The 13,115-nt window shown below is 44.6% G+C and overlaps 1 protein-coding gene and 1 pseudogene across 3 annotated transcripts in view; one reads left to right on the top strand and one right to left on the bottom strand.

Moving 5' to 3' along the window:
* The window catches only part of Fmo5 (flavin containing dimethylaniline monoxygenase 5), a 38,330-nt gene that overhangs the window by 23,114 nt on the left and 2,101 nt on the right, over positions 1–13,115 (bottom strand). The window contains exons 1-2 of one of the 3 annotated variants that reach the window (XM_042279567.2): positions 3,772–3,889; positions 367–534 (exon numbers count right to left, since the gene is read on the bottom strand). In XM_042279567.2, coding sequence (XP_042135501.1) covers positions 367–501 — 135 coding nt within the window. In that variant the 5' untranslated portion in view covers positions 502–534; positions 3,772–3,889. Of the gene's footprint in view, positions 1–366; positions 535–663; positions 929–3,771; positions 3,890–13,115 lie in introns of those variants that run through there. The other 2 variants (XM_016001162.3, XM_076574633.1) reach the window with 2 other exon arrangements.
* On the top strand, positions 9,214–9,637 carry LOC102925085 (large ribosomal subunit protein uL24 pseudogene; annotated as a pseudogene).

The following is a 13,115-nucleotide window of genomic DNA, read 5'->3' as shown; positions in this document are numbered from 1 at the left end:
CGGCCACTTGGCTCATTATCTGTTGTCACGAACCGGGAACAAGCCGGGAGCTTCTAACGTTTGCTACTTCTCTGCTTCCCAGATTGTTTCCCCTTTTTGAATAGCACAAGTTGAGAAACACACAATCAAACAAAACCCTAGGTCCGTGTGCCATTTTCGGGGCACCAGGAAAGGGAAAAGAAGTGACATTTGTGTTGCGCTTTGCCAGCCAGCCTAGAGAAAGGAAGAGGCCTAAAATCTGAGGTGACATCTGCCAGGGCAGAATTCAGTCCCGCCTTGCTCTTCCTTATTCCAGGCATGGGATAATACAGGAGTTGCATACAGGAGATGAAAGGAGTCCTTCAGGGAGGGGCCCGGGAGATTTACCTGGAACCTCCACAGGCCTCCGATGTCATCGGACCTTTCAAAGCAGACGGGTTCCAAGTCTTCTTCCAGGCAGCACTTGATACAGGTGAGCCCGCTTGCTCCCGACCCAATTATGGCGACCCTTTTCTTGGTCATGGTGCTTCAACGACTGGGTCAGCCTCACTTGTCCTGGCGAAAGAATGACAAGAGAGAGTGAACGCACTTCAGGTCCCCTGGAAGACCCGGGCCATGGCACACAAATACATAGATCAAGAGGTGCGTCTGATGGCCCGGAGGTGAGTCCTCTTGGGAAGGTACCTGCTCAGGTCGATCCTCCACCAGCACTGGGCTTCACTCCCGGGAGAGCAACAGTGTCTCAGCTAAACACAGCGGGGGCCAATGGGGAGGGGCTGTGCCGTCCCACCTCCTCTCCCGCCCCCTCGAGGGCGTGCACCCTTCTTCCAGAAACGAAAACAGCTCAATGTGCTGCTTTGGGAAGACGTGAAAACAATAACATTGTATATGTTTTAATCGACAGCTTTTTCCAGCAGCACCCGCATAGGGAGAGCGGCCCTCCAGCTCCATCCCTTCCCACTTTTCTTTCGGGGTTCGCTTTCAACTTCCTGCTTTTGTTTTTAAAGTGGTAAAGGCCCGCTAAACTTCAGAAGCTAACCTTGCTCCAAATGCTAAACAAGAAGAAAGTTCACTTTCTGCTCTGTCCTGGCTCCTTCTCCTCTCCCCACTTCAGAGACCAGGTGATACTGGATTCACTACTACAGTAGGAATTTAAGGTTGCAGCGAGTTGAGCTGACGGCTGGGGCGGCGGCGGGGGGTGGGGGTGTCCTGCGCTTTGCGCTTCCTAGGTAAAGGAGCTTCCAGGTCCGTGCCAGAGGTCAAAGCATGCGCACACAATTTCAATTAAATACATTCCTTTTTCTTTTAAAGTGATCTCTCTCTCAAAATTTTCATTTTGAAATATTTACTTAAAAAGGGGGTTAAGCAACCCGCTGGAGGCGACACAGAGTAAGGAATGGAGGCCAACGGGGACAACCCAGCGGCCTGGCTCCAGCCTGGGCTCTCAGCCTCCACATAAGCTGCCCTCGCCCGAGGATGTTTTGACTTATTTAGTAACAAGCCCGTCCGCCAGTTCTTCACCCCTTTGTTGTACTTTTTTGCCCAATGCCTGCTATTACACGGTGGTAGGCTATTAGTTGAACTGCCTTAAAACAACAAAACAAAAACCTCTACTATCACATGGTTTATTTCTACTACTTTAAAGTGAATTTAAAAACTAAGTCATTGACTTGGAGAATCAGTTTGCTGCCTCAGGAAGACTCCTGCCAAGTATGTGGTCTAAAGGATATGGAAACAGAGCAAACCCATGAGGGAACTTACAGCCCTGTACCACACAACAGGAGGCCGGAGCCTCCAAGCCTGCTGGATAGAACTGCCGGGCTGTTTGTTGTTTTTTGCTCTTTTGGGGGGGCCCACCATCCAGCTCCCAAGTAAATCACTCTCACTCAGAGGCTTATTCTGATTTATGAATGCCCGGCCTTAGCTTGGTTTGTCGCTTGCCAGCTTTCCTTAACTTAACTTATCCCGTCTACCTTTTGCCTCTGGGCTTTTCCCGTTCTCTCACTTCTGTAAATCTTACTCTTACTCCGTGGCTTGCTGGGTAGCTGGATGGCTGACCCCTGATGTCCTCCTCCTTCTCTGGATACTTCTTCTCCTCCTCCCCGATTTCTCCTTCTATATAATCTCTCTGCCTGCCAGCCCTGCCTAGCCTTTCTCCTGCCTTGGTATGGGCCAGTTCTTTATTAGACCATCAGGTGTTTTAGACAGGCACAGTAACACAGCTTCACAGAGTTAAACAAATGCAACATAAACAAAAAGTAACACACCTTAAAATAATAGTCTACAACACTGCCCATGATCAGGGTGGATCTTGCCCCTCATTGAATCCTCTCTGGAAATGCTCTCATACACATAACCCAAAGTTGTGCCCACCAATTTCTTAAGTGATTCTAAAGCCATTATGAAGGTTAACCATAATGATTGTGTTCATAGTTTCTGTAGAGGTCAAACCAATAGCTTTATCACAGTGAAATTTCTTTTTGAGAAAAAATATTTATCTTTATTTTAAGAGTATGAGTATTTCGGCTGTATGTATGCATGCACAACATGTACATGCCAAGTGCCCACAGAGGCCAGAAGACTATGCCTTATCTCCTGGAGCTGGAGTTACAGACTGTCGTGAGCTGCTGTTTGGTTGCTGGGGACTTGAACCCAGGTCTTCTGCAAGAGCAGCCAGTGCTCTTAACTTCTGAGTCATCTCTCTAGCTCCCACTGTACTCTTATTTTTCCTAATTTTTTTTGCGGCATCTGCATTTTGCTCACATTCATTCAGTAACTATCCCCTCGGAGGCCACTTCTTTTAAGGTGGCAGCTGTGTAAAGAGGAATGAGTTTGCGTCTTCACTGAAGTCAGCTGCTTCACAATCACCGACTGTGATACGATCTGACTGAACATTGGGACACTTACCTGAGTGGTAAAGTTTGCAACCGTCACAGTAGTTCAGGAGTCACACACACATGGTACAAGGCCCACTGTGCTGTAGGTCCTTGGTGCCACAGAGAAGGGGGAGGGACACAGGGAGATACAACGTGGACACTGTGCTAGGCTGAAAACACGATCCTCAAAGGTATCCACATCCCAGCTCCCCGCAACCTGAATGTTACCTTATATGACAAGAAGAACCTCATAGTTGTGAGTGAGCTAAGTGCTTGAGGTGGGGAGATTATTCTGACCAACCTAAGTGGTTCCCCTCCAAGGACAAGGAGGGGAACTTTACTGCTTTTTAGAAGGAGAGTGGGAGATGTCTGGCAACAGAACCAGAAGACCACGTGAACAATGGAAGCAGGATACTATGCTTACTGGCTTTGAAGATACAGGAAAGGTGTAGGAACAAACCAAAGCAAGGCAGAAGCTGCAATAAGCCAGGAAACCCACCTGCCCTGCAGCTGCTGAGAAGGAAGGGAGTCCTCAAGACGCTGACAAAGGCATTTTAAGTTGGAGAGAATAATAAGATGATCACTGTAGTGTTCATAAAATTTAAAACAAAACCAAAGTGAACTGAATAACTATAAAAATAGGTTCAATAAAGAGGCAGAGGGGCTGGATAGAAAGCTCAGTGGTTACACTCTTCTGGCCTCCATGGATATTAAGCATGCATGTGGTACATATGCATGCATGCAGGCAAATCTTGTCTTTTAAAAAAGAGGTAGAATATAAAATCAACTGTTTTTGCATGGTCTGGAGAATGATTTACGATAGTCATACTTTTGTTTTTGGATGAGTGAGTATTGGAGAAATTATTTTGGCCACTCCACGTAGTTAAAAGGATATTTATTAAATGGCGTAACTCACAAATTAAGTAATGGGTAGGTCGCAGGGTCTGGGGAAGGTGTATCGCAATCCAGCAGTGTTCTCCGGAGCTCTGCACAGTCAATCTGCACCGGTCAGCGTTCTGGCACCGAGAGAGCGCCCAGAGCGAGCGCTGGCCCATCCAGCTCTCGGTCCCCAGGCGCCTCCCCTCGCCCCGCCTCGTAGGCGTGACAGTTGCCAGAGTCTCAATGGGGGTTGGAACTTCCAGAACCAAGCTGGATTGGCTACCCACTACAAGTGAGTATATCAAGTATGTAGCAAACCAAAGGAAACCAATAAAGAATGAGAGATAGGTAAATAGCAAGACATCATCCAAGTGGGTGCTCAAACTATCTAAGAGAAACCGACTGGGAAAGGTCCACTAAGGCAGCCAGCTGGGGTTTCCAATGGAGAGTTCAAAGTGTTCCCCATGAGACTTAGAACAAATAGCAACAACAGAGATAACATTATTAAAGTGGATGCTTGCCACATTTTCTAGAAACCATTCGAGGAACTGGAGGCAGCTAGCTGGAGTTTTGATTGAAGTTTTTTCCTAACGGATGAATATTTTATGGTTGAACCTTTTATTTTTTAAATGTATTTTCATATTACGAGATGAACAATGATAATCTTTGTTGGAAATGGCTTATCTTTCAGGTTTTTATTTTTTTTCATGGTGTGTGTGTGTGTGTGTGTGTGTGTGTGTGTGTGTGTGTGTTGTGCTGGCACTTGGGTAGGTGTGAATGTGGCGTGGGAGAGGTTGGTCAAGTTGCCTGTCCTGATTAATGCCAGAGGAACTGGAGTGGGACAGCAGGGGACCCAAGACAGCCAAGCCCTTGGGTGTCATTAACACGGACAAGGCTCACTTTTCTATTCCAGCTCCTTCGATAACAGACTTCGGAGCTTACAGTCAGGCAGAGAAGCCTGCTTCACAGCCCAGCATGGTCAAGGTTATTTAAAGCACAACAATGTTATTTGTCTTCAACAAACGTCTGAGGTGTGATAGCATCATTTACCCTAACTGCTCTCTAGAAACTGAAGAAGGCTGCAGGCATTCTGTGTTTCTTCTTACATTTTGAGGACATTCTAAATTCCTTTCCTGAGAATCATCCACATCAGATGATCCCACACCCATGTCACAAATTCATTATATGCTCACATAATCTTAATTCAAATCCCAACAGTGGAGGCCAGAGGCTGATGCTGGGAACATCCTGCTCACTCTCTACCTTATCCAACAGAGCAGCGTCTCTCAGTCAAACCAGAGTTTGCAGGTATGGCTAGTGTTGCTAGCCAGCTTGCTCTGGGGATCCCATCCCTGCCTTCTGGGAATGGAATTACAGGCACACCATCACGCCCACCTGGCATTTACATGGTTTCCAGTCTTCAGACTTTTTTTTTGGCCAAGAGTTAACCACTAAGCCATCTCCCCAGCCCCTTTTAAATTGTTTTCAAGTCATAATGTTTTAATTTGGAGCTTTTTTGTTTTGTTTTGCTTTGCTTTGTTATTGTATTAGGGGGAGCAATCTATCTTTTATGTATACTCTTGGAGGACACTTTGAGACAAATATGTTTGAGTCTGGAATGGGGGTTGGGAGCCATGTTTGTGGAGGGAGGTGGCTTTTTAGTGACTTTAAACAGCACATTATAATTTACTAATGTAATAAATATTATGTTTGCCCTTAAATTGCTCATGCATTCTTTATCTTTTTATCCCCATTACTATTCGTTCATTTACTTGGCAGCCTCATCATAAGGAACACTCTGCTCTGTCTGGGACCATATCAGGAACACCAGCTTACTGTCTTAATGGGGCATCCCCAGTCAGTTCTGCTAGAAGTCTGCTAGCCTCCAATTTGATGATGTTACTATTTTCTGTTATTTGTACTTAAGAGCCTTACCCTAAAAAAATCACTCTATTCCACCAGGACTCTATTGAAAACTCCAGCTAAACGGCTCAATGGGGATCCCCCAGTTGATTTCTGCTCGATGTTTGAGCACCCAGTCTGACGGTGTTTTACTCTCTGTACGTCTCTCACATGCTGTTCAGTCCTTTCCTCTAGCTTGCTGGTGTGGTAGTTTGAATGGGAATAGTCCCGTAGGCTTATTTATTTGAATGTATGGTCCCTAGTTGGTAGAACTGTTTTGGGAAGGATTAGGAGGCGTGGCCTTGTTGGAGAAGGTGTGTCACTGGGGGCGGGCCTCAAGCTTCCAAAGCCCACTCTAGGCCCAGTCCCTCTCTCTCATTCTGCTATGTGCTTGTGGATCAAATGTAAGCTCTCATCTACCGCTCTAATGCCGTGCCTGCCTGCCTGATGCCATGTTCCCAGCCATGATGGTCATAGACTCACCCTCTGACACTGTAAGCAAGCCCCCAATTTGGTGCTTTCTTTTATAAGCTGCCTTGGTCATGGTGTCTCTTCACAGCAATAAAACAGTAACTCGGGCAGCCATATACTTAACAAATTCATTCAAAACCAAAATAGGACTGTCACAGAACATTCTCCATATCACACAGAACATGACTGGCAGAGTCTCTGGATTTATGAGATGCCAGGGGCCTTTGAATGTTACCCCATGATTGCGGTTTTAGATACTGAAGACATCTGTCCTCCTTATTCTTGCAGTGAACATGTGGGACACCAGGTGCCTACGGGGCATACCATTGCTCCCTTCATTAGCAATCATATCATCACCATAAGCCAATTTCTCTTTTTATGAGTTACTTCTTTAAATCAGATAAGTATCTTACAAATTTAACAGTATGTGTACAGGTAATCTTAATTTGTTACATTGTACCATGTATGTAATTTAGATTCAGCTTTTCTTTACAAAAAATAAAGTTAAAACACATAAGTAGGCAAGGGAGACGTTGAAGGGTATACAGATAAAATTATATTTTTAATGAAAGGGGTAAAATACTTTAAGATAAATTTTATATAAGATTGTTGTTCTAAATAATAAAAAATAAAAACAGCTCCCCAAAATGTATAAAACCAAGTCACAAAAAATCTGAGTTATGCAACATTAAAGAGGATGAGACTTAGATAAGATGTAGTTAATGATTAAAAGTTATTAAAATTCCTAAGGTTATATTGATCCACTCATGCTAATATTTACAAAAGCTGACTTAAAAATAGAAAAATGTATACCCAATAAAGATAATTACTTATGTTTTTGCTAACTTTGTTAGGCTTTTAACCACTTGAGTAAACAGTCCAACAATAACAACAAAAAGTCAAGATTTTTCTTAAACGAAGCTTTATTTAAATATCACACAAAGGTTAAAAGTACAAACTGATAAAAACCCTTTGCGTCTCTAACTACTGAAGCTTGGAGGCTTTACACCCATAATGATACGTCACTAAAAGGATAGCTGACATGTTGACCCTTGACTCCGGGATCAACCAACACCCAGGAGTCTATGGAACCTCTGTGATAAGTCACCTGTCCTCTTGATCAGGAAGGCCATAGTCTCCAAAATCTGGACTGTACCCAGCACACACACTGCAGGAGACATCATCAACAGAGAGGGAAATGTTCCCTAATAAGTCCTAACTCATCTCCACAAATGATCCAACTTAAAAAAAAAAAAAAGTATCTAAGAGTATTTAAGTACAGAAGAGTAACCTTTGAAAGTCTCGACTAACTTTTAAAAACCAAGTAACCAAAACAAATACTGTCCTTCAGGTAACCGCTTTTAGTCAATTAAAAGAGGCAATCTGTCAAATTCCAGAAAGTTACTACCTGGGTTCACACGCCCCAAATGAAACTGTGTTCTCCATAACCCAGACTCCAAAACAAAGAAAGAAAGAGCAACCCACTAAAACAGTAAACCAATTAAACAAGTTCTCTTCAAAAGTCACACTCCCCAAACAGGTTTTGCTTGGAATGCTCTGTGGCTCAGAAACTCCAACTGAGTTTTCTGCTTCCTAAGGTTCCTAGGGAGGTTTCTACTAAATGGCTTAAGTGTCTAATCTGGTATAGCACCGTCTTCCTGTGCCTTGTCAACAAACTCCTGCCAATATCCCGAATGCAGCTAGCTGAATCAATCCCCTTCTCCACACATGACACCAACATTCATGTGAGTCTATGACTTTCATCTATACCAACCAGAAGACGTAAGAAAATATGGGACTCCTCTGACTCTTAGGCTCTTTCCACCTCTTCTTCCGTGATGTCCCTTGAACCTTTCCAGTAGATAGGTGGTGATGATCTGCCCCTTGGACCTTCCCAGTGGATAGGTGGTGATATGAATGTCTCATTTAGGACTGAGTACTCAGCACACTCTGACTAGTTGTGAGCCTCTCCATTGACTGTTGGCCACTGCAGACGGGGACGCTTCTCTAGCCAAGGTTGAGAGGAACACTAACCTGTAAACTAGACAGTTAGAAGGCAGTTTAACAATGTGACCATTTAGCAAGGCTTTCCTAGATTTTCCACTAGGGTCTATGACATCCCAAGCCGCAGACTTTCGGCCCAGTGTGAATTCCCTCATGCAGAGCAGGCCCCAAATCCAATCCGAAATCAGCTGGTTTCTCCCACAACCTCATCCCACTGGTACAGCAACGGGCAGATCTTGCCTGGAAGGTCGATGTTGTAGGAAAATAGCACATAATAAATTAAACACCCAATCATTTCAGAGAATTGATCCTCTTGATTAAGGGCGTGACACTGGAATGCCATCAAGTACGTGTTTACAGACGTAGCTTGGATATCGTAGGCAGTTCTGAACTGAGATTGACCTTCAGGGTTTTCATTTGCCACGGCAATACCTGAGTTCTTTTTTTCTCTTAATGCCTCTGACTGTCATTCCTTGCCATCGAATTAGTTCTGGGCAATTTCCCATGTTCAGTTCTCTATTGAGCAGTAGACGGTCTGTGCAGTCCACTCCACTACCCGCTGCAATCCCAGTTTGTTGACTTTGGAATCCAGCTTTTCAAACATATTTCCACATAAAGAGCAGGCTATCTAAACAAATAGGTTGAACAAAGGCAAAATGGTCCCTTTGTTCAACCTTATTGTTTAGACACTGTCTTTGGACACTGTCTTTCTCTAACTAAGACCACGACCCTGAGGATTCTTCCAACCTCCCTTTTCCTTTTTCCTAATTGGCAGGAACCCAAAGATGTCCTATGTCTTTACCCCTAAAATCCCAAATCTTAGATGTGAAAACTGAACACACCTGGTACATATGTGCTCATGTTCCTAAGACACAATAGAATGTGGAGCCCAGGGACTTCTCCATCTTCACAGATGTTCAAAAAATTCTGTGTACTAGAATCTTTATAGTCAGACACTTTTAGTCATCAGAAAATGCTTCTGAAAGCCCATGGGACATGGTCATTTCAATGGGGAGAAATAATGTTACTTATCATATAAGGTGAAAAAAATGCTTTATAAGAAACTAAACATGGCGGCCATCGCTGGATCACAGCAGCCAAAATGAAGTTTAATCCCTTTGTGACCTCCATCTGAAGCAAGAGCCGCAAACCGCATTTCAATGCACCTTCTCACATTGGAGGAAGATCATGTCTTCCCTTTTTTCTAAAGATCTGAGACAGAAGTACAATGTTCAGTCTATGCCCATTCAAAAGAAAGATGAAGTTCAGGCTGTATGAGGACACTGCAAGGCCAGCAGACTGGCCAAGTGGTCCAAGTGTCCAGGAAGAAATATGTCATCTACGCTGAACAAGTGCAGTGAGAAAAGGTGAATGGTACAACTCTCCATGCGGGCACCCACCCCGGCAAGGTGGTTATCACCAGGCTAAAGCTGGACAGAGACCGCCAGAAGGTCCTGGAAAGGAAAGCCGAGTCTCGAGTAGGAAAGCAAGGCAAACCCAAGGGAGGATGGGGAGGCATGTTGTGAAATGCTGTCTTCTGATACGGTATGACTACTGCACTCCTCAGCTCACAGCCACTGTGGTTCCTTGCCTAAGACCAGCACAATGTCAAGTCCACAGGATCACTGCATTCCATCGGCCCGCACCGCCTGGACTCTGTGGGTTTCAAAAAGGAGTATGGGGGGCATGAAGTAGAGGGGGGTGTCTTAGTATCTGGGAGGGGATATGATTAAGATACATTGTTTACATGTGTGAAACTGTCACAGGATAAATAAAAGGCAGCCTATTAAAATATATTATTTGTCAGCTGGGCATGGTGGTGCATGCCTTTAAATCCCAGCACTTGGGAGACAGAGGCAGGTAGTTCCCTGTGAGTTCAAGGCCAGCCTGGTCTACAATGTGCGTTCCAGGAAAGCCAAGGCCATGTAGAAAGACCATGTCTCAAAAAAAAAAAAAACAAAACAAAACAAAAAAAAAACAACAACAACAACAAAAACAAATAGACAAAAAAAACCCAAATATTTAAATATTTGATACCAAAGATGTATAATAACATTAAAGTCAGAATGTAGTTTTTCCTTTTTTTTTTTTTTTTTTTTTTTTTTTGAGAAAGAAAACCGAAGTCTCCTTCATTCTGACTCACTACAGGGTACTGACATCATCTGAAGCCCCAACTTCTCCCTGTGGCTGCAACCTTAACAGCCTCATGTCTGCCTCACTGGAGGCTGCCAGTGAACGACTGTTACCCCACAGAGCAAGGACACAGAGGAGAGCACACATAACCTGTGGGTGACCTGTGCTTGATCATGCTTGTTTTGGTAGGAGTTACAAATGCAAAATGAAAAGCAAAGGGGTGATTTGGTGACCGTTAATCTCATTGAGGTGCATGCCAGATACCTGCCTTCCTCTGCGGAGGAATAATGGAAAGAATAAAACAAATATCATGATTACATAACCCGAGCGCCAACCCCAAAAGCATTTGAACTCCTATACCTGCCAGTTAAGGCTGACGACTCACTAGAATCACAGCAAAGTTTCTCAAGCCTTCTGTGCCTTGGCTGCCCCTACCTGTGGTGCCTCTTCTCTGTATCTCAAAGTTTTAAAAGCACAGGTCTTACATTTGGAATTGCTTCCAGGCACCTGGCTCAGACATTCAACAATTACTCACCCAGGGCTCTTCCTCCGGGGCAGGCACTGTTTCGTAACCATAATGCAAAAGTCACTAACACGTTGGTATACCTCAGTCATGCATGCGATGAATAATGGTCAGAACAAGGAAACTTGCATTTCCATCACCTCAAACATCAGCTCTTTTGAGTTAGAAACATTCATAATACTTTCTACTGGTCCGTTTGAAATATTAATTAGTTTTTGTCAAGCACTGGTACCTTGCCATGCAAAGGAACGTTAAAGATTCTTCCTGTGCCATTGTCCAGTCCCTCTCTAACCGCCTACTTATCCTCTGTCGGTTCTTCACCTTTTCTCTATGTGGAGGTCAGAACGAGCATCTCCCCCACAGGCTCACAGTTTTGAACACTTCGTTCCCAGGTTGGTGGTGCTGTTTGGGGAAGTTTAGGAATTGTGGTTTTTGTTGCCGGAAGTGTGTCACTGGAGAGAGTTTGGAGAACTTAAAGACTCACACCATTTCTAATTCCATTGCTCTCTCTCTTTGTGCTTGTGGCTCAAGATGTGAGTGCCACATGCTGGCGATGGACTCCTGTTCCTCTGGAACCGTAGTCCCAAATAAACCTTCCCTTCTCTATGTCGCCTTGGTCTTAGGGTCTTACATCAACAACAGAAAAGGACCTAGAACACTCTAGTACCTGCTACTCTGCTCTCTAGATCTGTGACATCAGCATTGTTGGTGTCTGATTTAACTGAGGATGCTCAGTATTTGTTGTCCTGTGCCTGATTCATGTTGTTTAACATGAGCCTTCTAGGCTCACTCATGTTGCTGTAAAGGACAGGATTTCATTCTTTTGACAACTGAATGACAGTCCATCGTGAGTGGTAGCACGTGACTGCAATCCTGGCCCTCAGAAAGCTGAGGAAGTAAGATCATGAGTTCAAAGCCAGCTTAGGCTACATAGCGAGTACAGCCTGGGCTATATAGCAAGACTCTGTCTCAAAACATGACACACATCTATGTACACATAGGTGCATGTATACAGGTATCTGTATGTTACACATGTATATACATGTACATAGACTCTGTATGTGCATATGCCATAATTTCTCCATGCATTTCCCCACGGAGAGATATCTCGGCTGAGTCCACATATCGTCTATTATGAAAGGCAGCTGTGATAAACATGGGGTGCAGAAAGCTCTGAAACTGACTACCTCTGATTTAGCTATATAATTAGTAGGGGAGCTGCTGGGTCATTTGCTCTTCTAGTCCTAGATGTCTGAGCAACCCATCGCTTTCATGGCTGTGCTAATATGTGCTCCCACCAACAGTGAACGGGAGTCCCTTTATCTCCACGCACTTCCAGCACACGTGGGAATTCTTGGCAGTCTCCAAATGCCTCCTTCTGTCTTCTTTCTACCACGTGCTCAGGCTGAATCCCAAAGCCAGCCTCCCCATCCCATTTCTCAATCAGTGACCCTGCAGCCTTGACCTGTTCAGTGTATCTACTCATAACTCCCCTGCATCTCGCTGACCATAAACCACCATCTCCTGCCTCGGCTATTGTAACGGCCTCCTGTCTCCCTGCTTCCACTCTGCCCTCCATAGATTCATGTCCTGGAAGATCCAGAGTAAAACTTTCATGTGCACACCCCAGGTTTCTCGGTTATTTCTCTTAGCTGTGCTTTAAATGTCAGGCTCAACGTGTCAACGGTCTCCTTAGTTTAAAGCTAGCATCTTATCTCTGGATGACTTTAAGTTAAAAAACAAAACAAAACACAACAAGAATGCTTTTGATTGGGTGGCAAGGGGCTGACCGCGTTGCTTTAGCAGATTAGAATCTCGAGAAAGGATGAAGTCAGACATCAAGACCCGGTGCCAAATCCTTCTCGCGGAGCCCCTGAGTCGCACATCTGTCACGGGTGTGAGGAAGCAGTGGCCCAGAAAAGCCACCCACAGAATCAGTCGGGCCCCACTGGGCCCCATGGTTTGCTTTCGCTCAGCACCAGCGCTTTGAGTTTTATTTATTATTGAATTGAGGGGAGGAACATGCACCAGAGTGTATGTGTGTGTGTGTGTGTGTCTGTGTGTGTGTGTGTGTGTGTGTGTGTGTGTCTGTGTGTGTCTGTGTGTGTGTGTGGAGGAGTCCGAAGAGACCCTTGAGAGTCAATTCTCTCCTTCCAGCATGTGGGTTCCGGGACGTAACGGGTCTTGAGGCATGGGTGGCAAGCCTCTTTATCGTCTAAGCCGTCTCTGGAGAGCTACATCAAACAACTAATTAAACCATGCTTAAGGCCAAAATATGTGGCCTTGAGCTTAGCCTTAAGTCAGCACTCTTCTTCATCTCCAAACCTGAACTATGATCCTTGTGAAGC

Source organism: Peromyscus maniculatus, chromosome 6, assembly GCF_049852395.1.
Source record: "Peromyscus maniculatus bairdii isolate BWxNUB_F1_BW_parent chromosome 6, HU_Pman_BW_mat_3.1, whole genome shotgun sequence".
In the NCBI taxonomy this organism is placed as follows: domain Eukaryota; kingdom Metazoa; phylum Chordata; class Mammalia; order Rodentia; family Cricetidae; genus Peromyscus; species Peromyscus maniculatus.
The sequence above is the reverse complement of the archived record's forward strand: the minus strand, read 5'-3'. Positions and strand labels throughout refer to the sequence as shown.